At 37.3% G+C, this 26,699-nt stretch overlaps 1 protein-coding gene across 8 annotated transcripts in view; it reads right to left on the bottom strand.

Annotated features, from left to right (window-relative positions):
- Nucleotides 1-26,699, bottom strand: part of ZFAND4 (zinc finger AN1-type containing 4) — a 90,207-nt gene that overhangs the window by 24,280 nt on the left and 39,228 nt on the right. For 7 of the 8 annotated variants that reach the window (XM_058697029.1, XM_058697028.1, XM_058697033.1 and 4 more), the window contains 3 exons: nt 11,190-11,265; nt 7,876-7,943; nt 4,123-4,309 (listed from right to left, as the gene is read on the bottom strand). In XM_058697029.1, coding sequence (XP_058553012.1) covers nt 4,123-4,309; nt 7,876-7,943; nt 11,190-11,265 — 331 coding nt within the window. The remainder of the gene's footprint in view (nt 1-4,122; nt 4,310-7,875; nt 7,944-11,189; nt 11,266-26,699) is intronic. The other variant, XM_058697034.1, reaches the window with a different exon arrangement.

Raw genomic sequence — 26,699 nt, 5'->3', positions numbered from 1 at the left:
TAACATAAAACAAGGAATGCCTTTGAAAATGAGTTTTTGCTGTGGACTTTATAATGTTTCTTACTGAATTCTACCTAAAATCACAAGGTAAAACGTGTTCCTATAAGAAACTCATGCTGCAGTACTGTCATTCTGACAACATCAACATTACTTTGAACCACATGTAATGGCATGCTTTCAAAAGTTAAAACAAAGCAAGAACATTCCCACACGAGTTTATAGTGGGCATACTTTCTAAATTCCCAGCAGTGCTTTCGTATCTCATTGCAAGTTAAAGGAAATTTCCCTATTTCAAAATCTATTTAAATGAGCGATTGAGGAGCTCCACATATCTTGAAGTGATTAATATGCAATATACTGCCATGCTAAAGGCAAACAGCCAGTGAGCACTGTAATAGAATTCTACAAATGCCTTCCAAACAATGAAACATGCTCAATTAAAATCATACATGATATCACTAGTTGGCGATGCCTATCTTTATGAAAAAATTTTTCAAAGATAAAATACATAAAATCTCATTACAGATCCATATTAACAGATGAACTTTTGCAACTAATTTTGCAAATTTGATAGATAACACTAGCTTGCAACCTCAAGTAAGATATTACTCCCACAAAAAAACCATTCAATTCTCTTTAGTGGACCGGAATTACACACACACACACACACACACACACACACACACACACACGTACTCAATTATTCTTATATTTTGAATTTTGTCAGTAAGAATTTTGTGGAAATTTGTTTTCTCTTTTGTTATGTGTCTACATAGTATCCTTGATTTTATCTCTTGACCTTAAAATCCTAAAACAGTTACTATTTGGTCCTTTACAAACAATTTTTGCTGCCCCCTATTGTAGAGTAAGAAAGGCTCCCCTACAATAGTCAAGATAAATGCCATTCAAGGTATAACCAGAAAAAGATTTCTACTCCTCTTTCTCTGTACCCTATTCCTTGTCCAGTTCTGGTAGGTGAGTAGAAAGGAAGAGAAAAATTAAAAAATATCTTGAGAGGAACAATAATACAATTTTAATCAAAATCCTCAGCAACATTTGGGCTATGTCCTTTATAAACAGAAGCTGACTAAGGAGAAATTGGGATAAAGGAGAAAATGACATTTCTAGCAAATGGTAAAAGATGTACAAAAACATGGCACAAAGGAGACCTGAGAAACTGATGATGACCGGTTGTAAAGGGCCTTACATACTAAGTTAAGGGGCTTAGATTTTCTCCTTTAGGGAAGAGTCAAAAGAGGATGTTCTAAGGAAGGAAACCAAAATAACAGTAAGCTAGCACACGGAGAGACTGGTATGAAAAAATTCTATTCAGGAGCGCCTGGGTGGCTCAGTCGGTTAAGCATCTGACTTCAGCTCAGGTCATGATCTTGCGGTTTGTGAGGTTGAGCCCCACGTCGGGCTCTGTGTTGACAGCTCAGAACCTGGAGCCTACTTTGGATTCTGTGTCTGTCTCTCTGCCCCTCCCCTGCTTGCGCTCTCTCTCAAAAATAAATAAACGTTTTGAAAAAAATTCTATTCATGGTCCAAGTAAGAGATACTGGATTAAGGCTGTAGGCTCCATCTCTCCCTCTTCTATACTTCTGGACTATATGGTTCTGGTTACTACATGGTTACTACTGTGCTTTGTAATGCTAACCAGATCCTAACAAATTAGAGTCAACAGTCAATACCCATTTGTCACAGTCCGCTTTCAAATAAATGGTAAGTCTAATCCTTCTTCCACATAACTTGTGGTGGGCAGAATCTAAAGAAATTGCCATGATTCCCAATCCCTGGTGCTCATACCTAGGATACTCCCCTACGCTTGAGGGTGAACATGACCTAGGACTTGCTTCTAGTCAATAGAATATGTGGCAAAAGGGATTTTTCAGAAATAATTTAGGCCCCAAATCAGCTGATTCTGAGTTAATCAGAAGGGAGCTGAGGGCAACCTCTAACTAAAAGCCAGGGGGGAAAAAAGCAAAAAAAAAAAAAAAACCACAAAAAAAACCCAAAAAACCCAACACAACGACAACAGGGCCTTCAGTCATACAACTGCCAGGAAATGAATTACGCCAACAACATGAATAAATTGAAAGCAGATTTGCTTCCCTCAATCAAGCCTCTGGATAAAAGCCCATCTTTGCCAACACCCTGATTGCAGCTTTGGGAGACCCAGAGCAGAGCAACCAGCTAAACTGTGCCTAGACTCCCGAGCCACAAAAACTGTACTCCAGATCCAGACTGCCAGTTATTTTTTCTATGCATGGTTTTGTCACTAGCTTTTTATACTATGGGATTAAATTTAGGTACTTGTGCCACAAAAGACCTCCCAAAAGCCAAAGCAATCTTAAGAAAGAAGAACAAAGCTGGAAGTATCACAATGTCAGAATTCAAGATATACTACAAAGCTATAATAATCAAAACATTATGGTGCTCACAAAAATAGACACATAGATCAATGGAATAGAATAGAGAGCCCAGAAATAAACCCATGCTTAAACGGTCAATTAATCTACAACAAAGGAGGCAAATATATACAATGGGGAAAAGGCAGTCTCTTCAATAAATGGTGCTGGAAAAACTGGATAGCTACATGCAAAAGAATGAAACTAGACCACTTTCTTATACCATTTCTCAAAATGGGCTAAAGACCTAAATGTGAGACCTGAAACCATAAAACTTCTAGAAGAAAACATCGGCAGTAATTTCTCTGACATCAGCCTTAGCAAAATTTTTCTAGATATGTCTCCTCTGGCAAGGAAACAAAGCAAAAATAAACTAAATTTATTACACTAAAATAGAAAACTTTTGAATAGCAAAAGAAACCTTCTACAAAATGAAAAGGCAACCTACTGAATGGGGGAAGACATTTGCAAATGACATATCCGATAAGGGGTGAGTATCCAAAATATATTAAAGAAGTTATATAATTCAACACCCAAAAAACACAACTAATGTAATTAAATTTAATGACCTGTAATACTTTTCCTTCCGTTGACTGGTTAGTAAACTCCTACTCCTCTTTTAAGGTGCTTCTGCTCAGAGATTGTCCCTAACTCCCTACCTTTCAGGCAAAATGAAGGTCCTCTCATCTGGCTTTCCAAAGATGTTGATATCTTTTGATAACAACTGGAAAGATTATATTATTGACACTAGTTATAGCAGACTGCATGCTCTATGAAGGGAGGGACAATTATGTCTGTAAGCCAGGGCTAGTCTACAGACTGGCTATAAAAGTTCATTAAATGTTTAGTGACTTAAAGTGAGAGGCAATAAAGAATCAAAGTAAGACAGAATACACAGAAACTCACAGGTTACCTTGTAAGATTTCCTAACTGTTCTATTGCCTAGCTAAGTACCTTTAAGTTGTTTCCTTCTGAGTTTAGAATGTAACAACTCCTGGGGCGCCTGGGTGGCTCAGTCGGTTGAGCGTCCGACTTCAGCTCAGGTCATGATCTCGCGGTTTGTGAGTCTGAGCCCCGCGTCGGACTCTGTACTGACAGCTCGGAGCCTGGAGCCTGCTTCGGATTCTGTGTCTCCCTCTCTCTCTCTGCCCCTCCCCCACTCACACTCTGTCTCTCTCTCCTTCAAAAATAAATAAACATTAAAAAAAATTTAAAAAAAAAAGAATGTAACAACTCCTCCTTCTTTTACAGAATAGGAAAATAAGACCAGAGAAGTAAAGACATTTAACTACCTTTAAGCAGTAGAGTTAAATTTTGAAAAAACAAAACAAAACAAAACCAGCAACTCTAGGTCAACCCTTTCTATTATGCCAAGGTTGTACAATAACACACAATTATAACAAAACTCTGTCATCTAGGTAGGTAGGCATCTTACAGTTTCATAAAGTGACAGAAATCAATTTTTATATGAAAAAATCCTACTCCATAAACAAATTTCAGTTTTATAAGTGACTCTCTAAATATCAATCATAATGAAGAACAATTTCGGAATTACATACCTGGGGCGGGGGGGGGGGGGGTGGCAAGAATGCATGAAATTTAGTCAATCTTGTGGATATAAGACTATTTTGACAACACAAATACTGAGGTTTATGAGCATATCATACAATGTTTTCCTTTTCTAAGTGAGACATGCAAATGAAAACCTATTTACCTTAAAGATTCAGATAATGGTGTTAAAGTGCCATCTCCCCTATCTACTACACGAAAGAAATTCAACTGATCTCCTTCTCGGTATACCAAAAATGTAACTTGTTTGTTGCAGGAGGTCTTCTCCCAGACCTCATCTCGACTGGAATCCATGTACTCAGCCATCTCCCTAAGTGGATCTTCCATAGGAACTACAAATGGAAAAATCGATAAACAAGCTTTCAATTTATATCAAGTTTAATGCATGTTAGTACAGTGACAGGATATAATGTGCTGAATTGGAACAATCGTGTGCATACAACATAGAGTACGTGATATTCTTTAAGTAAGTTTCTGGTCTTTTTGTAGTTAATACAACATTCCCTATGTTGAACTAATATGAAATAAATAAAATGCATTATTAGGATGTTACATACAGGGCTTAACCAAATACATCAGTACTTTCCAGTACCACGAGAGTCTATATATTTGCTGATTCTAGGACATAATTACTTATGACTATTTTCATTTCACACGTCTGCTTCCCATATTTTCCAATACTGGTTACATCAGTAATTTAAAAGCAATATAAGTTCCATTTACTTTACATTAAAAAATAAACACACATAACTGGGAGACATATGTTAGAAATCAGAAGCAAATAAATCCCTCTTTTTCTTTCTGGTTTTAGATTCTTCTTTGATTCTGGTTTTAGATTCTTCTTAGAGCTGTTTCTTGACATGAAGTTAGCTAAATGCAACAACAATTTAGAACACAAGGGGGCCACTGAGTATACTAAAACTGCAGTGTGTGTTATGGTCAGTATGTTGCTTCTTGAAAGCATCCTCCCAGGACCCCACTGTCTTGGTAGGTATCCATGTGTCCAGAGCATAAGGATTACAGGGGAGCCCCACTACTATAGGCTCTCGTGGCCTGTAGTGGTCCTCAGGTTTGATACTGCAGCCATCATTACAACTTGCTCTTGTCCACAGCAGCCACAGATGCTGCTCCTGTGGTGGGAAGGGCCTCAAGAGATTTCTAGTTCATGGAATAAATGTTCTAAAAGATTCTGACTTGGGGCGCCTGGGTGGCGCAGTCGGTTAAGCGTCCAACTTCAGCCAGGTCACGATCTCGCGGTCCGTGAGTTCGAGCCCCGCGTCGGGCTCTGGGCTGGTGGCTCAGAGCCTGGAGCCTGTTTCCGATTCTGTGTCTCCCTCTCTCTCTGCCCCTCCCCCGTTCATGTTCTGTCTCTCTCTGTCCCAAAAATAAATAAAAAAACGTTGAAAAAAAAAATTAAAAGATTCTGACTTAAGTAATCATTACAGGGAAAAAAGTTTGCTCCCAAAAACTCTCATTTCAAGCTGCAGAAACATTTTCTCTTTCCTAAAAGGGCAACAATTTCTTAAATTCCCTGACTTTAATAAAAACAGCTTATTTATTAACAGAATCACAGTGTTGTGCTACCCTCTACAAAAGTTATAGCAATGAGTTATAGCAATAAGAAACTTTAAGTTGTGAAAGTAAGGTAAAAATATTAAAGACGTTCTCATACCCTAAATCCAAAAATGACCACTGCTTAAACACAAAAACCAGAAATAATAAAGTTTAGTTTATTTCATAAAAACGTTTGGATGTTTTGATCAACTCTTGCATAGGCACTAAATGTGCAATATTAAAAGACATGTTTATAATAAGTTCTTGCCATTTTTAAGTTAATGCTACACTTTCCACATTACATGAATAAGAAATAAAAACAATGCTACTGCCATTACTAAAGCCATGAGAAAGCCTTACTTAAATCAATATAGTGTGCCTCATTTAAGGAGCCACTGAGATTGAATATGTGTGTGCATCTATGTGTGTGTATGCATACACCTTTCATAACAGGAAAACCACTTTGATTTCACCAGGTATAAGACATTGTTATATATAGGATACAATTTAGTTTTAGAAAGGATGTTGTTTTGATAATGATTAATTCAAACATAATTTTAAAAGCTAACCATTACTGAAACTCACACAATAAAGGTATTTTCTAAACCATAATTTTTAAGTAAGACTAAATAACTATAAATATGGTTTCTCAAATACAATATGGAAAAATTCTAGACCTGGGTATATATAGTTTTTCTTCTTAACAAAGTTCTCAAGGATGTAGGGAGACAACAGCAAGCTTTTAATTTTAAAGAGGTCGATTCAACACAGGCAAAATTATTAAACATATAATTTAAAATATGAAAAAAGACAAGTTCTAGGTGCTGATTTTTCAGATTTATAAAGAAGGCAAAGAAAGTTGTGGGGAAAAAAAGTATTACACAGCTTCCACTACCTAAGGGTAGTGATGCTTTTTATTTACATTTTCTCAAAAGGTAAATAAAACAAAATAAAACCCACATACATATATTCTTAACTCAAAATCTATAGCACCTACACTTCTCATAAACATAAACTAATTCTGGTCCTAATAAAAGTAGATGTTCTGATAAAATACCCTGGTTTGAAGACAATGCTATACAAAATAACCAACTTTCCAAATTTTAATACAGTGGAATTCACATGGCACTAAACACTGTATAATTCTATCTTACCATAATGGCTCCATAAACACTTTAGGGTTCTTACACTACCGTCAGAGTTGGTACTGTAAACAGTGCCTTATGTCACACAGGATAATTTTACAAGCCCAATTTATAGAAAGTCCCTGATATTAGGAGTGCTAGTTAACCAACTCTAACATTGCTACCTTTGCTTTTTTTCTAACATATCCAAAATAGTTTAACAACTAAAGTAACATATCTCAAAAGTCCTCCTGAAGCAGCTAGGAAAAAGATGATAATATCCCTAATCCAACCCAAATTATGACACACAGAGATAAAATCCGACTCATGGAAAATGTAAACCAGCAGTGGAATCAATACTTAACCTCGGTCTTCAGGATTAGTAAAGGATCAAACAAATATGAAGGCCTTCCCCAAATGAGGTCCACAGAGCAGGAGTACTCTGAGCAGTCTAAGGATCCCGCTTCTTCGTGGGAATTCATGTGACAAACCTGAATCAGAAGCCAATGTGAATACTCCCAGTTCTTCCCATGCTTAGAACTCTCTTGTTAATCACATATCTGCTCATGTCATCTTTTCCACAATCATCCTCCTACTAACCTATTTCCACAGACACTGTCACACTTCCCTATTTCCTCCACAGCACTTGTAACTGCCTGGAATGACATCAAGTCTTTACATCTTTATTGTGAGCACTGTCAGGAAGCAGAAACTTTTTCTTCCATGGAACACTGTACTGAACACCTAGTAGATGCATAAAATATACTTGTTAAACGAACGATAGACTTCCAGAGTCCGTCCACATTCTGAAAAAGGATTCAATAGGGCCACAATAATATCCATGAAACCCAAGCGCAGCACAAACCAGGCTAACAGGCAACTTTAGAATTTTCTATAACAACCATTACATCCAGAGCTGAAGACTCAGTGGGTAAAAAAGCACAAACTGGTATCCACCTAAACACAATGATAACAACATATTTACACTATGCTATTCCATTTCCTTTCCCTATACTGGTGAGATTTTTTTTTAATATCCCTGGTTCCTGCGTCTGGGCATTTAGGCTTTAAAGAACAATAGTTAGAAAAACAAATGTCATTCTTCTAAGACCTGATAGCAGAAAGAGAACCTGATAAAACTTGGGACTACAAAAATACCAACTGGCTTAAAAATTATTATTGTCAACTTGCTTTAATATACATAATTAACAAATGCCTACCTCTTCTAGTATTTATAGGTCCACCACGCATAGCCAATACCAGCTTCAAGGTACAACCTTCTGAAATGCTGTGGATAGTTAACACAAAAACAAACCATAATCATCGAAGTGTATTCGGTGTTACATATACACAAAATTATGTGCTAGGTTATCAGGCATAGTACTTACCCTCTGTAATAAAAAAAATATATATAGCAATATGCATAAATGCAAAATGTTAATTACTTGCATAAATAATGAAAAAGTGAAGAAGTTCTCATAATCTTTAAATATGACACGACAACTCAGAATAAAAATACTGTAAAGGACCTCTGTGATCATGTAGTTTAATCCCTTCGTTTCACATGTAAAGAAATCAAGGCCCTAAGTAAAAAAGAAGTTTGTCCAAGACCCAAAGTGTTAGAAAACAGATCTATTCAATAAGATAGAAAATTGAAAAATAGCAAATCTACAAGAGCTCCAGAATCCCAGTGTTATTCTAGATATTCTACATGGCCTCTGACCCTTTTGTTCTTAAGAATGAAGAATTATGTAAGAGAAGAGAGCAAGAGAGACCAAAGTGAATGGTGTATCTATAATCACTGGTGCACACAGTGTCACTTAGTAGCAGAAGGAGGGCTTAATGAAAAATTAAAGATTTGGTGAAGAACAAAACTCTCTTCCCCAATACTCTTTATCTTTATCAAGTGTTTTTCTCTTTAATTTCTCATTATTTTTTAATTAAATAAAAAAATTTAAAAAAATTTAATGTTTTCTTATTTATTTTTGAAGGGGAGAGAGAGAGAGACAGAGCATGAGCAAAGGAGGAGCAGACAGAGAGGGAGACACAGAATCCCAAGCAGGCTCCAGGCTCTGTGCTGACAGCACAGGCTTGAACCCATGAAATGAGAGATCATGACCTGAGCCAAAGTCAGACACCCAACCGACTGAGCCACCCAGGTGCCCCTTAATTAAATTTTTTAATTCCAGTACAATATATAGTATTATATTCGTTTCAGGTGTCCAATATAGTGAATTCACCAATTCTATATATTACTTGGCGCTCATTATGATAAGTATACTCTTAATTCCCCTCACCATTTCACCCATTCCCCTACCCACCTCCCCTCTGGTAACCATCAATTTGTTCTCTATAGTTAAGAACCTATTTATTTTGTCTCTTTTTTCTTTTGCTCACTTGTTCTGTTCTTAAATTCCACATGAGTGAGATCATATGGTATTTGTCGTTCTCTTATGTCACTTACCATTATACTCTCTAGCTCCATCTATGTTGTTGCAAATGGCAAGATTTTGTTCTTTTAATGGCTGAATACTATTCGTGTGTGTGTGTGTGTGTGTGTGTGTGTGTGTGTGTATCCATTCATCTACTGATGGACACTTAGGCTGCTTCCGTAATTTGGCTATTGTAAATAATACTGCTATAAACACAGGGGTGCACATATTCCTTTGAATATGTGTTTTTTTTTATTCCTTGACCAAATTCCCAGTAATGTAATTACTGGATTATAGGGTAGTTCTATTTTTAATTTTTTGAGGAATCTCCATACTGTCTTCCACAGTGGCTGCACCAGTTCACATTCCCACCAACAGTGCAAGAGGGTTCCTTTCTCTCCACATCCTCACCAACACCTATTATTTCTTGTGCCAATTTTAGCCATTCTAACAAGTGTGAGGTGATATTTCACTGTAGTTTTGATTTGTATTTCCCTGATGATGAGGGATGTTGATCATCTTTTCATGTATCTCTTGGCCATCTGGATGTCTTCTTTGGAGAAATGCCTGTTCATATCTTCTGCTGATTTTTTAATTGGATCATTTGGTTTTGGGGTGTTGAGTTGTATAAGTATTTTTAAATTTTTTTTTAATGTTTATTTATTTTTGAGAGAGACAGAGAGAGGCGGAGTGTGAGCAGGGACAGGCAGAAAGAGAGGGAGACACAGAATCTGAAGTGGGCTCCAGGCTGTCAGCACAGAGCCCAATGTGGGGCTCAGGCCCATGAACCACGAAATCTCGAGAAGTCGGAGCTTAACCGACTGAGCCATCCAGACACCCCTGTTTTTTTTAAAATTCATTTATTCATTTATTTTGAGAGAGACAGAGAGAGAGCAGGGGAAGGGCAGACAAAAAGGAGAGAGAGAGAGTCAAGCAGGCTCTGCTCTATCAGCATGGAGCCCAAAGCAGGGCTCGAACTCACAAACCATGAGATCATGACCTGTACCGAAACCAAGAGTTGGATGCTTAACCAACTGAGCCACCCAGGTGCCCCTATCAGTTTTTATATGTTTTGGATATATATACATCCTTTATTGGATATTATTGCAAACATCTTCTCCCATTCAGTAGGTTCCCTTTTAGTTTTGTTGACTGTTTTCTTCTCTGTACAGAAGCTTTTTATTTTGGGGCATTTGGGTGGCTTAGTCTGTTGAGCATCAACTTCAGCTCAGGTCAGGATCTCATAGTTCGTGAGTTTGAGCCCCACATCGGGCTCACTGCTGTCAGCGCAGAGCCTGCTTCAGATCTTCTCTCCCCCTCTTTCTCCGCTGCTCGCACTCTCTCTCTCTCTCAAAAATAAATAAACATTTTTTTAAAAAGCTTTTTATTTTGATGTAGTCCCAACAGTTTATTTTTGATTTTATTCCGCTTGCCTCAGGAGACATACCTAGAAATGTTGCTACAGCCAATGTCAGAGAAATTACTGCCTGTGCTATCTTCTAGGATTTTTATTCTCACCCAACACTCTTGTAAAAATGGGGAAAAAAGAAAGTAGTTAGGTGGGAATGGGCCAATATTAAAAGAAAGGAGAACAGAAGACAAGATCAAAAGAGAGAGATCTAAAAAGACAGAGTATATGGAACTTGGTGTAAATAATGAAAAAGTAAAACAGAATCAAAGGATAAAGATCAGGCAGTATGCAGTAATGAGCTAACACATCTTAAGGTTCAGGATTTACACTTAAATCTAGAGGTCAGGGGGTGCCTGGGTGGTTCAGTTGGTTGGGCGTCTGACTTCGGCTCAGGTCATGATCTCATGGTTTGTGAGTTTGAGCCCCAACATCAGGCTCTTGCTGACAGCTTGAAGCCTGGAGCCAACTTCACAGCCTGTGTCTCCCTCTCTCTCTCTGCCCCTCCCCCACTTGTGCTTTGTCTCTCTCTTCCTCTCAAAAATTAACAAACATTAAAAAAAAATTTTTTTTTAAATCTAGGGGTCAGAACTATTCAGAAGAGACAGGATCCAAGGATTCAGAAGGAAAACACTAATATACGGAGTTGTAATACTGAGCATCTATAAAACAGCTAATATGTAATTACACTCACTTGTAATCACTCAAGCAATAATCATCTTCAAGTTCCATGTTATTCCAAATTAAGTGCTGCTGACAGATGAGTATACCTTAGGGGAAGGTTATAAAAATACGGTTAAAAATTCAATAGAATCTTCAAAAAAGTATGATTCAAATCTATTTTATTAAAGAACTACTACTAATAATAAATCAAACACACTTCTAGATTGAATGCTAGGTGCTTAGCTAAAATCAAGAGAATGACTGAAAGTAGATGGAGTCCACCCCACTCACTTTAGAATGGTATGTTTTAATAACTGTCTACCCTGAGCTAAAGTATAACATTAGGGAGCCCATTAAAAAACAAATATCACGAAATCAGCCCTGAAGAGTTTAACATTTAAGGCCTAAGGGCTCCTGGCTGGCTCAGTCGGTTCAGCATCCAACCCTTGATTTCGGCCCAGGTCATGATATCATGGTCGTGAGACTGAGCCCTGCATCAGGCTCCACACTGGGTGTGGAGTCTGCTTAAGATTCTCTTTCTCCCTCTCCTTCTGCCCTTTCCCTGCTCACATTCTCTCTCTCTCAAAAAAAAAAAAAAAAAAATTGAAGACAGTTGTTAATGCTGCAAAGTACAGTCTTCATTCATTTATGTGCAGTTTGTTCAAAGTATATTATGGGGGCATGAAAGGGGTGAAAGGGGTTAAAATGTACAAACTCATCTATAAAATGATTAGGTCATAAAATATATAAAATAATGTATAACATGCAGACTATAATTAATAATATTGTATTGTATTGTATTGTATACCTGAAAGTTGCTAAGAGAGTAGACCTTAAAGTTTTCATCACAAGAAAAAACTTTTGTAACTAGGTATGGTGATGGATGTTAACAAGACTCATTACAGTGATCACTTTGCAATAAATACAAACATTGAATCACTATGTTGTATACCTGAAACTAGTACGTCAATTTTATCTAAGTTTAAAAGTATAGAACGTTTAATTTAGCTTACGAAATTAAACTAATTTAGTTTATGTTTGTTAATGCTGTGAAGTACAATCTTCATTTAGTTATGGGGGAAGGTGGGTCATATCCCTGAAATGTGTTCCCAGAGTAATATTATTTAGTGACTAACATGGCGTCTTTCATATGTCTCCTAAGTGGAAAAGTCAATAATATTAAAAAAAGGACAGAAAATATAATTTCCAATAAACCTTAATGTATTAGAAAATTCCTTCTACCTCGGTGTTTATATGTGATTGCATATTAACATGTTCTTTTGTAGAGCCTGAACACTAATTACAGAATAACTCAACATTGAAAAAAAAAAAAAGTATGCTGTAGACCATTTTCAATGCTAAAAATTATAGTCTACAAGAGAGTTTATTTGCATTTCTGTGATGTTAAAGATATATTAATAAGGAATATTATACTTTTGCAAAGTATAAATTTAAACACCCAAAGAATATCTGTACCATTCTAGCCAGAGTATTATCTATTCAATAGGACATTTAATGGACACTGATGTTGATGAAAAACTTTCTTCAATACCTCCTACACGGTCTTCTCAAATTACTTTTTCTTATGATACTAAAACTTGACTGGAATAATAACAGTGGTATGTATACTAGCATTTATTATAAGCTAAACATTGTTAAAAGTGCTTGACCTGTATTATCATAAATTAACTGCAACCACAATTATCATAATTTAACTGCGACCACAATCTTGTGAAGTAGGCATCAATATTATGTTCATTTCACAGGCTATAAAACTGAAGTATTAAGAGATTGACACAGAGTAGATAGATTAGAGATGTGAAGCCCCCCGAAGGCCAACTCCAGAAACTGCATGCTTAACCTTTATGCTAATCAGTCTCTACAAAATCAGTTTTCATAAAGCAAAAGTCGCTGTCTGGTGATGTTTCAGTAGTACTGCCTGTTAGAAGACCTGGTATCTACTAAATGTTTACCAAATGTTCCAAAAGATCATCATGGAATACAGTCACAGAAGGAGGAGGCCCTAAGCGGGAAGGACACAATTATATCTCTCAAATGAAACAGTTTAGTTCTTTTTCTTCCAGCTAAAAATTAGTGTCAGGTAAGGAAAGGCTTTAAAACTAGAAATTATTTGGGGCGCCTGGGTGGCGCAGTCGGTTAAGCGTCCGACTTCAGCCAGGTCACGATCTCGCGGTCCGTGAGTTCGAGCCCCGCGTCGGGCTCTGGGCTGATGGCTCAGAGCCTGTTTCCGATTCTGTGTCTCCCTCTCTCTCTGCCCCTCCCCCATTCATGCTCTGTCTCTCTCTGTCCCAAAAATAAATAAAAAAAAAAAAAAAAAAAAAAACTAGAAATTATTTCACAAATTATTTTAACAAACTGGAAATTTGCCTAGGTCAACTTTTCAATCAAAACTATAGGATTTCTCTAGCATAATTAGATAAAGCAATTTGGCCAGGTACTACCCTGTTTACATTCAACCCACATCATATGGGTATTATTTTTAATGGAAACTTTAGAACTGGATTAAAGACACAGTAATAACACTACTTAGGTACAACTCCTGCAAACACTTTAAATGAACTGAGCCAACATTTATCAGGCTAAAATAAATATTATAAGGATGGCAGGCAGGCAAGACAGTGTGAAAGAAACATCCAAAACTGAGCTGTGATCCTAATGGCTACTTGAGTTGCTGAATGACTTTGAGGAGAATATCAACCTCTGTGAGCCTCAGTGTCCTCTCTTGCACATTAAAAAACACTAGGATTCTTGGGACACCTAGGTGGCTCTGTTGGTTAAGTGGCTGGCTCTTGGTTTTGGCTCAGGTCATGATGATCTCATGGTTCGTGAGTTTGAGCCCTGCATCAGGTTCCACACTGACAGTGCAGAGCCTGCTTGGGATCCTCTCTCTCTCTCTCTGCCTCTCCCCTGAGCACGTGTTCTCTCTCTCCCTCTCAAAATAAATAAACTTAAAAAAATAAAAACAAAAATTTAAAAAACCACTAGGGTTCTTTCTAACAGACACACTTTAAAAATCGCAAATACACAGAGCTAACCAACTTTGCTTTAAGACAGCGTTGCCAGATTTAATAAATAAAAATCTGGCAACCCCATTTAAGGTTTGCTTTTAAATCTCAACTCTTTAAACTTCAACTCTTATTTCTCATACAACTAAATCCAGAAAAATTAATTCCTATAAAACACATATTCCTAAAAAATAAAGATTACATATATAAAAATGTTTTATTAAGTGTTCTAGAACATTTTACAAATTAAAATCTTATAAAAATAATAGTCATTTGTGAAAAGTAGACAACTTGGAGATATAGAAAAGAAAATAAAAACTACATGTCATCCTAAACCCAGTAGAATATATTCTTAACATTTTGGGTATATTTCCTTTTAAAACTTTTTTTTTTTATTTTACCAGAAATGGGAACAAATTTTGTGAGCTGTATCATAAACTACTTTTTTCAATTAATATATTATGTGCATTTTTCACATCAATAAAAAAAACCCATACATTTATGTGTTTAATGACTGAATGGTACTCTAATATTTTTCTGTCATAACTTATTTACACGGTCCCCTAATAAGAGATATTTTCACCTATCCAATTGTTCACTATTCTAAATAAATCTGTGAGAAGTGATATACGAGTATGAGTGTTTTTGTAAATGTGTGTATGTGTGTTAATCTGGTTGGGTTGCCCTAACAAATACCACAGACTGGTGGCTTAAACAATAGAAATTTACTTCTCAAGGCTCTGGAGGCTGGGAAGTCAAGATCAAGGTTCTGGCAAAGTAGGTTTCATTTTAAGGCCATTTCTCTTGGCTTCCTGTGTACTCATATGACTTCCTTGTGAGTGTGCACAAGAAAGGGAGCTCAGCTCGTTGGTGTCTCTTCTTACAAGGGCACTAATCCCATCAGAGGGTACCTCATCTAACCCTAATGAGTCACATGTTTCTTTAGTCTTTTTTTTAGAGTTTTCACACAGATACTATGTAGTTGAGAACATAGTCATATCTGCATGTAGGAAATAAACTAGAATCAATAGGACCTATGGATAATTAAAGACACTGGTGGACCCCTGCTCCCATCTCCCAATATTTCCTCCCAAAACAATACAGAACAACAAGAGACGAAATGATTCTACACAAAAGCCATGCCCTTCACTCTCCTATCGTGAAGACAGAAAATGTCCAAACTTCAAAATAAATGGGAATAAGAGGGGACAATCACCCAATCCTCATGAGTGAAGTATCACGCTCCTGCCCCTGCAGGGCTGACTGAGAAAAATTTCAGAGAAGACACAGATGGAAACTAGTGACATTATATTAAGCCCAATATAAAATCATAATGAGGAAAAAGAAACCATTTTAAGACTGAAAAGTCTACAAAAAGGACTCAGGTAGATCAGAACACTGACTATAAGGAAGGGACTTTAAAGCCAAGCAATTTGAAGAAGCTTCTGTGAGAGGCAAGAAAAACAAAAGAGGAGGAACGTCTTTGAGTAATTCAGTGTGGGGTGGGGAAGGAGCAAGTGGTGAAAAGAGTCTTGCAAGACAAAAAAAGAACCACAAAACTGGAAAACTCTTAACTCCCTCCAACTCACATCAGCACAGAACAAACATAAAACATCTACTAAAATATCTGGACATGGCCATAACAACATAAGAGAGCACCATTAAACAGTATCTATGAAACACTCCATACCACAAAATCCAACAGGAGAAAAATTTATAAATCCATACAGAGCTAATGATAATGATAATTAAGTTATATAATAATTTTAAAAATTATATCACTTTACGTTGTATAACATATATAGTATACAGTATGTAAATATATACTCCTATATTAAATATATAATTTTAATTTCTAATTTTATTCCAAACCTATCAACTAAAGTAAATTTCACCCAGAAAAATAACTATAAAGCAGAAGAAAACTGTAAGGCCACACCTGCAACAGAGTTAAACATAGTCAAGCATTTGAAGATATGAAAGAGCACTTTGAATCAGAACTTCAAAAATTAAGAACAGAAAATGTCTAACACTAAAAACAAAAACAAAAAAGGAAGAAATTGCAAAAAAAAAAAAAAAAAAGCAGCAAACTAGACTTAGAAAAGAAATGGAGGAAAAAGACAAAATTACCTCAAAATGAAGAACAAATTACAAGATACCAAGAGATAACAGACTTAAATACACATTTAGTAAAGGACAAGGCAAGAAAACAACCAAGAGGATGAGAAGGACATAAAGAAGGAAGAAGGGTCAGAAAGTAGTGAAAAAGGAAGACAGGCCAAGAAGGAATAATATTCACATTATCAAAATCCAAAAAAAAGAAAAAAAGAAAATAATGGAACAGAACTAATACTGAGAATAATAATCCTAAAAAGCTTCCAGAAACAGAAAAAATCTGAATCTACAAATGGAAAGGACCCAATAGGTACCTGGGAAAATTAACCTAGAATTATTAAGCCCAAGACTTAGTCTCTAGTAATAAAATTATTCAATTTCAATAATAAAGATAAAATCCTCAAGAGTTACATGGAAAAAAAATCAAAGAACTTATAAGGCAAAGGACTTAGACTGGACTGAACAACAACAAAAATAATCTGACTTTAAAATGAGCAAAAGGAGGGGCGCCTGAGTGACACAGTCGGTTAAGCGTCCGACTTCAGCCAGGTCACTATCTCGCGGTCCGTGAGTTCGAGCCCCGCGTCAGGCTCTGGGCTGATGGCTCGGAGCCTGGAGCCTGTTTCTGATTCTGTGTCTCCCTCTCTCTCTGCCCTTCCCCTGTTCATGCTCTGTCTCTCTCTGTCCCAAAAATAAATTAAAAACGTTGAAAAAAAATTTTAATAAAATGAGCAAAAGGATTTGAGTAGACATTTCTCTTAAAAAAGACATAGGGATATGGACAATAAGCACATGGAAAGATGGTCAACATCACTAATCATCAGGGAAGTACAAATCAAAACCACAGTAAGACATCATCACACCCATTAAGATATTCATAAAAAAAACAGAAAACAGAAAACAGCATATGGGCAAGGATGTGGAAAAATCTACACTGGTGCCTTGTGCACTACTGGTGAGAATACAAAATTGTGCAGCTGCAACAGAAAACAGTATGGAAGATCCTTGAAACATTAAGAATAGAATTACCATATGATCTATTAATTCCACTTCTGGGTATATATTCAAAAGAAATCAGGATCTGGAACAGATTACGCATGCCCACGTTCACTGCAGCATTATTCATAATAGCCAAGAGATGGAAGCAACCTAAATGTTTATCAACAGATAAATAGGTAAAGAAAATGTGGTATAAACTTACAATGGAATGTTATCCAGCCTTAAAAAAGAAGGAAATCCTATAGACTTGTGTAAAGATGGCTGGTAAGGAAAATCCTAAATCCACCTTGCTCCACAGACACACCTAGATAGCAATCACATCAGTGCAACCAACCCAGAGAACAATCTCAAGACTGGCAAAACAGACTTTTCAGTTAATTGTAGAGAGGAAGCCACATCAAAAACAGTAGGAAGAGCAAAGACGTAGTGGAGAACCAAACTCCTGAGGAGAAAACAACTGGGAGGGACACCACAAGCACAGAGAAGGAAGAGAAGCAGACTCCATGCCAGGTATCCCAGGCACAGGGACCCTCACTGGGAAGACAAGTCTCTATAACATTTGGCTTTGAAAAACAGTGGGGCTTAACTTCATTTTTTTACTACCAGTGGGGCTTAACAGCCAGGTACTTTAAAATTCAGCAGGCTCAGCTCCGGGAAAGCTGGAGGGCAATAAAAAACTGAATGCCTACCCGTAAAGAGACAGTATAACAAGCAATCTCATGGAGATACAGCATAAAAGAAGCAGTTTGAAAAGTGCCTGGGGTGGGGCGCCTGGGTGGCTCAGTGGGTTCCAACTTCAGCTCAGGTCATGATCCCGAGGTTCATGGGTGCATGACACTGGGTGCTGACAGCTCAGAGCCTGGAGCCTGCTTTGGATTCTGTCTCCTCTCCCTCTGCCCCTTCTCTCTCTCTCTCTTTCTCTCTCTCTCTCAAAAATAAACAAATATTAAAAACAATTTTTTTATCCTGAAGGAGAAAGCAGGCAAAAACTTCTCTGATCTTGCCCGCAGCAATTTCTTACTCAACACAGTCTCTGGAGGCAAGGAAAACAAAAGCAACAATGAACTATTGGGACCTCATCAAAATAAAAAGCTTCTGCACAGTGAAGGAAACAATCAGCAAAACTAAAAGGCAACCGACAGAATGGGAGAAGATATTTGCAAACGATATATCAGATAAAGGGTTAGTATCCAAAATCTACAAAGAACTTATCAAACTCAACACCCAAAAAACAAATAATCCAGTGAAGAAATGGGCAAAACACATGAATAGACACTTTTCCAAAGACATCCAGATGGCCAACTGACACATGAAAAAATGCTCAACATCACTCATCATCAGGGAAATACAAATCAAAACCACAGTGACATACCACCTTACACCTGTCAGAATGGCTAACATTAACAACTCAGGAAATAACAGATGTTGGCAAGGATGCAGAGAAAGAGGATCTCTTTTGCACTGCGGTGGGAATGCAAGCTGCTGCAGCCACTCTGGAAAACACTATGGAGGTTTCTCAAAAAACTAAAAATAGAACTACCCTACAGCCCAGCAATTGCACTACTAGGCATTTATCCACAGGATATAGGTGTGCTGTTTCGAAGGGACACATGCACCCCCATGTTTATACCAGCACTATCCACAATAGCCAAAGTATGGAAAGAGCCCAAATGCCCATTGATGGATGAACGGATAAAGAAAAGAAAAAAAAAAAAAAAAAAATATATATATATATATATATATATGTGTGTGTGTGTGTGTGTGTGTGTATACACACACACACACACACACAATGGAGTATTACTCAGCAATCAAAAAGAATGAAATCTTGCCATTTGCAACTATGTGGATGGAACTGGAGGGTATTATGCTAAGTGAAATTAGTCAGAGAAAGACAAAAATCATATGACTTCACTCATATGAGGACTTTAAGAGACAAAACACATGAACATAGGGAAGGGAAACAAAAATAATATAAAAACAGGGAGGGGGACAAAAGAGACTCATAAATATGGAGAACAAACTGAGAGTTGCTGGAGGGGTTGTGGGAGGGGGGATGGGCTAAATGGGTAAGGGGCATTAAGGAATCTACTGAAATCATTGCTTCACTATATACTAGCCAATTTGGATGTAAATTTTTAAAAATAAAAAATAAAGTTAAATCAAAAAAATTTATTTTAGGGGCGCCTGGGTGGCTCAGTCAGTTGGTCATCTGACTTTGGCTCAGGTCATGATCTCACAGTCTGAGTTCGAGCCCTGTGTCAGCCTCTGCACTGACAGCTCAGAGCACAGAGCCTGCTTCAGTTTCTGTCTCCCTCTCTCTCTGCCCCTCCCCCACTCACACATACACACTCTCTCTCTCTCTCAAAAATAAAATAAAAACATTAAAAAAATGTTAAAAATAAATAAATAAATAATTTTTTTTAAGTGCCTGGGATATACATGGAGGAGATTCATTTATTAATCCCAGACCACATGCTGAAGGAGTATCTTTAGGATCCTTCTTCAAGGACAAAAGAATTGGCTAGCACCATTTCTCTTCCCCTTCCTTGGCCTACATAGCCAGAGATGTGCAGGAACCAGTGTGAACACTATCTACTTAACTTCCTAACATTATGCAAGTTCTCCTGTGGATCCACCCATCCAACCTACCCTACTAGCCAAGAGTCCTTCCAAAGGCACACTTGCTGTGTCTCATCCTGCAAGCAGCCCTGCCAGGGACCGACATCAATCCAAAGTGACTCTTGCCCTGGGGAGAAGGAAAGATACCAAACATACCAGCAGCCCCAGCAGCTGAACCTTATGACTGCCAGTGCAGAGTGCCCCGCTGATCAGTGCATTTACAGCCCCAGGAGATAATCCGGAGACAGGTATCTGACCTGACCAGCAGTGCTGCCTATCAACAAAAAGCCTCTCAGGGGGCAGCACAGGGAGAAAGCACAGCAGTTTGGGGTTACTGCAGCCCCAACAAATAGAGGGAAGACATCAAGTTTGTCTACAGGCCCCATTCACCAACAAAAGCTTCTCAGGACAACACAGGGAGAGCGCCCAGCAGTTCAGTGCTACCGCAGCCACAGCAAAGGGGCAGGCATCTGGTCTGACTGCTGACACTACCCAATTATAAGCTAACGGTGGCCCCATTCTGGTCCCTGAATAGCAAAGGGACCAAACCCTGCCCACAAAGGGCAAAATGGGTCATTGTAGCTAACTGGACTGAAGCCAAGCAAGGCTCAGCTACAACAGCAGGGCACATGCAACCCATACAGGAGATACTCCAGCAGCACCTGTTCCAGTGATCATGGGACACTGTACTATAGGTCACTACAGGACCTCTTCTTCATAGGACTACTACTTTCAAGGTCAGGAGATGTAACCGACTTTCCTAATATCTACAAACAAACACAGAGAATTGGACAAATGAGGAGACAGGAGAATATGTGCTGAATGAAAGAACAGGACAACCTCACTGCAAAAAAATCTAAATGAAATGGAAATAAGCAAAATGCCTGATAGAGAATTCAATTTAATTGCCATAAAGATACTTACTGGACTGGAGAAAAAAGTGGAGGATCTTAGTGAGATCTTCAATAACGAGATAAAAAATATAAAAAAGAACCAATCAGAGATGAAGAACTCAATAACTGATATTAAAAATACAATAGAGGAATCAATAGTAGATTAGAAGAGGCAGAGGAACAGATCAGCAAGCTGAAAGTCAGTGTAATAGAAAGCAACCAAGCTGGGGCGCCTGGGTGGCTCAGTCAGTTGGGCGTCCGACTTCGGCTCAGGTCATGATCTCACAGTCCGTGAGTTCGAGCCCTGCGTCGGGCTCTGTGCTGACCGCTCAGAGCCTGGAGCCTGTTTCAGATTCTGTGTCTCCCTCTCTCTGATCCTCCCCTGTTCATGCTCTGTCTCTCTCTGTCTCAAAAATAAATAAACGTTAAAAAAAAAAAATTAAAAAAAAAAAAAAAAAAGAAAGCAACCAAGCTGAATAGTAGGGGAAAAAAAAGAATAATAAAAAATGAGAATAGGTTAAGAAAACTCAGTGGCATCATCAAGTGTAATAATAATAACGTTCATGCTATAGAAGAGAGAGAAAAGAGGGCAGAAAATTTGTCTGAAAAAATAATATGTGAAAACTTCCCTAATCTGGAGATGGAAACAGACATCCAAATCAAGGAGGCACAGAGAGCCCCCAAAAAATCAACCCAAGGAAGTTCATACCAAGATGCATAATAATTAAAATAGCAATTACTGATAAAGGAAGGAATTTAAAAGCAGAAAGAAAAAGCAGTTACATACATGGGAACCCCCATAAAGCCATCAGTTGATTTTTCAGCAGAAACTGCAAGCCATGACATATTCAAAGTGCTGAAAGGAGAAAACCTACAACCAAAAACATTCTACCTAGCAAGGCTATCACTCAGAATAAGAGAGATAGTTTTCTAAACAAAGTTAAAGGAGTTTATCACCATTAAATCAGTCCTACAAAAAACATGAAAGAGATTCTTCGAGTGGAAAGAAAAGGCCATAATCAGGAATGAGAAAATTACAAAAGGAAAAAAATTTCACAGGTAAATACAAACATAATAAAAGTAGTGGATTAATCAGTTATAAAACCAGTAAGGAGGTTAAAGCACAAAACCAGTAGAATCAATTATATATGAAAGTCAAGGGATTCACAAAATAAAAGGATGTAAAGTATGACATCACATACATAAACACGGAGACGGAGTAGAAGTTTAGTGTCTTTAGAATTGGTTCAAACTTAAATGACCATCAACTTAATACAGACGACTATATGTGTAAGATGTTACATATGGGCCTAATGGTAACCATAATCAAAAACCTGCAATAGAAATGCAAACAATAAAGAGAAAGAAATCTAAGCACATCACTATAGAAAGCCATGAAACCATAAAGAGAGCAAGAAAGGAAAGGTATGGGGCACGTGGGTGACTCCGTCCATTAAGTGTCTGACTCTGGGTTTTCGGTCAGGTCATGATCTCAGTTTGTGAGTTTGAGCACTGCATCAGGCTCTTCGCTGACAGTGCAAGGACTGCTTAGGATTCTCTCTCTCCCTCTCTGCCCCACCCCAACTTGTGCTGTCTCAAAATAAATAAATAAATACATAAATAAATAAATAAATAAATAAGACATAAGGTGATTAAATGAATAAAAAGGCAAGACCTATCTATATGGTGCCTGCTAGAGACTAAAGACACATGCAGATTGTAAGTGAAGAGATGGAAAAATATTTATCATGGAAATAGAAGTGAAAAGAAAGACAGGTAGCAATGCTTGTATCAAACAAAACAGACTTTAAAATAAAGACTGTAACGATAGACAAAGAACAGTACTACATACTAAGAAAAGGAACAAACTAATAAGAGAATATAACAATTGTAAATAATTGTGCACCCAACGTGAAAAGAACCTAAATACATACAGCAACTATTAACAGACATAAAGGAAGAAATTGACAATACAGTAACACCCCTCTCACATCAATGGATAGATCAACCAGACAGAAAGACAGTAAGGAAACAGTGGCTTTGAATGACACATTGGATGAGACAGACTTAATAAATATATTCGGAACATTCCATCCAAAAATAGCAGAATATACATTCCTTTAAGCACACATGGAACATTCTCCAGATCACATTATAGGCCACAAAACAAGTCTCATAAATTCAAAAAATCTGAAATCATATCATGCATCTTTTCCAAGCATAACAGTATAAAATTAGGAAATCAACCACAAGAAAAAAATCTGGAGGGACACGTGGATGGCTCAATCAGTTAAGTGTCCAACTTTGCCTTAGGTCATGATCTCATGGTTCACAGGTTCAAGCCCCGCACTGGGCTATGTGCTGACAGCTCAGACAGAGACTGGGGCCTGCTTCGGATTCTGTGTCTCTCTTTCTCTCTGCCACTCCCCTGCTCACGCTATCTCTCTCCCTCCCTCCCCTCCCTCTCTCTCTCCCTCTCTCTCTCTCACTCTCAAAATTAAATAAACATTAAAAAAATTTTTTTAAGGGGTGCCTGCGTGGCTCAGTTGGTTAAGTGTCCAACTTCAGCTCAGGTCATGATCTCACAGTTTGTGAGTTCGAGCCCCATATCAGGCTCTGTGCTGACAGCTCAGAGCCTGGAGCCTGCTTTGGATTCTGTGTCTCTCCCTCTCTCTACCCCTCCCTGGCTCACACTCTGCCTCTCTCTCAAAAATAAACAAACATTAAAAAAAATTTTTTTTAATCTAAAAAGACCACAAATACATGAGGGCTAAGTAAAATGCTACTAAACATGAATGGGTCAACCAAAAAATCAAAGAGGAAATAAAAAAATATATGGACACAAAAGAAAATAAAAACACAATAGTCCAAAATCTCTGGGATGAAGCAAAAGCTGTTCTAAGAGGGCAGATTGTAGTAATAGAGGCCTACCACAGGACACAAGAAAAATCTAAAATAAACAACCTAACTTTATGCCTAGAGGTGTAGATAAAGAAGAACAAACCCCAAAGCCAGTAGAATGAAGAAAATAATAAAACTAGAGCAGAAATAAATGAGAAAGAGACTAAAAAAATGATAGATCAATGAAACCAAGAGCTGTTTCTTTGAAAAGATCAACAAAAAGATCTTTGAAAAGATCAACAAAAGATCAACAAAAATAAGTAAAACCAGAAAAGGAGGAAAATTAACAACCCATACCAAAGAAATACAAAAGATTATAAGAGATTATGAAAAATTATATGCCAACAAATTGGACAACCTACATTAAATGGATAAATTCCTAGAAATATATAACCTTCCAAAACTAAATCAGAAAGAAACAGAAAATGTGAACAGATTACAATGAAACTGAATCAGTAATTTAAAAATTCCCAACAGGGGCACCTGGGTGGCTCAGTCAGTTAAGTGTCCAACTTTGGCTCAGGTCATGATCTCACAGTTTGTGAGTTTGAGTGCCACATGGGGCTCACTGCTATCTGCACAGAGCCCACTTCGGATCCTCTGTCCCCCTCTCTCTGCCCCTCCCCCACTGGTTTGTTTTCTCTCTCTCTCTCTCTCTCTCTCTCTCTCAAAATAAATAAACTTTAAATTTTTTTTAATTAAAAAAATGATAATAAATTAAAAAAAAAAAAAAACTCCCAAAAAACAAAGTCCAGGACCAGATCGCTTCACAGGTGAATTCTGCCAAACATTTAAAGAAAAGTTAATACCTATTCCTCCCAAACTATTCCCCAAAAAAAAGAAAAGGAAGGACAGCTTCCATATATATTCTACAAGGTCAGCATTAAACTGTTACCAACACCAGAGGTGCTCACTTCAGCATCACATATATTGATACCAACACTAGATAAAGATTCTACAAAAAAAGAAAACTATAGGTTAGTATCTCTGTTGATTATAGATGAAAAAATCCTCAACAAAACAGCAAACCAAATCCAACAATACATTAAAAAAATCATTCACCAAAATCCAGGGGGATTTATTGCCGAGATGTAAGTGTTGTTCAATATTCACAAGTCAATCAAAATGATACACCACAATAACAAGAGAAAGGATAAAAACCACATGATCATCTCGATAGATTCAGTAAAAGCATACGAATAAATATAACATCCATTCATGATAAAAACTCTCAACAAAGTAAGTTTAAACACTTTTTTTATTAAGTTTATTAATTTTGAGAGAGAGAGAGAGAGGGAAAGAGCACCAGCAGGGGAGGGGGAGAGAGAGAGGGAGAGAGAATCCCAAGCAGGCTCCATGCTGCCAGTGCAGAGCCCAATGTAGGGCTCGAACCCATGAACTGCGACACCATAACCCAAGACGAAGTCAAGAGTCAGATGCTCAACCAACTGAGCCACCCAGGCAGCCCTCAAGAAGGAACATACCTTAACATAATAGGCCATATATGAAAAACTCACAGCAAAGGTCATATTCAATGGTGAAAAACTGAGTTTTTCCTCTAAGATCAGGAACAAGACAAGATGTTCACTCTTACCACTTTACTTCAACATAGTACTGGAAGTCCTAGGTACCATAATCACGAAAAAAGGCACCCAAATTGGTAAAGAAAAAGTTAAACTTTCACTATTTGCAGATGACATGATACTATACAAAGAAACCCTAAAGACTACACCAAAAAACTATTAGAACTAATAAATTAATTCAGTCACAGGATACAAAGTATCCAGAAATCTGTTGCATTTTTATATACTAATAATGAAGCAGCAGGAACAGAAATCAAGAAAACAATCTCATTTACAATTGTACCAAAAAGAAAATATTTAATAAACTTAACCACAAAGGTGATAGACTTGTACTCCAAAACCTACAAAACAATGATGAAAAAAATTAAAAATGATGAAAACACATTCAAAATGATCACACAAACAAATGGAAAGCTATTCCATGGTTATGAACTGGGAGAACCACCATTGTTAAAATGTCCACATCACCCAAAGTAATCTACAAATTTAATGCAATCCCTATCAAAATACTAACAGGATCTGTCACAGACTGGAACAAATAATCCTAAAATTTGTATGGGACCACAAATGACCTGATAGACAAAGTAATCTTGAAAAAGAACAAAGCTGGAGGTATCACAATCCCAGACTTCAACATATACAACAATCAAAACAGTATGGTACTGGCACAAAAATAAACACACAGATCAATGGAACAGAACAGAATACAGAGTCCAGAAATAAACTCATGTTTTTATGGTCAATTAATTTATGACAAAAGAATAAACAATGGGAAAAAGACAGTCTCTTCAATAGTGTGGGGAAAACTGGACAGTTATATGCAAAAGAATAAAAGTGGACCACTTTCTTACAGCATACATGGAAATAAACTCAAAATAGATTAAAGACCTAAATGTGAGACCTGAAACCATAAAATTCCTAGAATAAAACAGGTAGAAATTTCATTGACACTGGTGATAGAAATATCTTTCTAGATAGGTCTCCTCCAACAAAGATAAACAAAAGCAAAATTAAACTACTGGATAAAGAAGATGTGGTATATGTATACAATGGAATATTACTCAGTGATCAAAAAGAATGAAATCTTGTCATTTGCAACAATGTGGATGGAACTAGAGTGTATTATGCTAACAGAAATAAGTCAGAGAAAGACAAATATTATATGATTTTACTCATATGTGGAATTTAAGAAACACAAGAGATAAACATAGGGGAAGGGAAGGAAAAATAAGATAAAAATAGAGAGAAAGGCAAACCGTAAGAGACTCATAAATACAGACAACCAACCGAGGGTTGCTGGAGAGGAGGTAGGTGAAGGGCTGGGCTGAATGGTGATGGACATCAAGGAGAGCACTTGTTGGGATGAGCACTGGGTGTTATACGTTATATGTAAGTGATGAAT

This window comes from Neofelis nebulosa, chromosome 13 (genome assembly GCF_028018385.1).
Source record: "Neofelis nebulosa isolate mNeoNeb1 chromosome 13, mNeoNeb1.pri, whole genome shotgun sequence".
NCBI classification, from domain to species: domain Eukaryota; kingdom Metazoa; phylum Chordata; class Mammalia; order Carnivora; family Felidae; genus Neofelis; species Neofelis nebulosa.
Note: the sequence above shows the minus strand (reverse complement) of the source record. Positions and strands in the feature narration are given on the sequence as shown.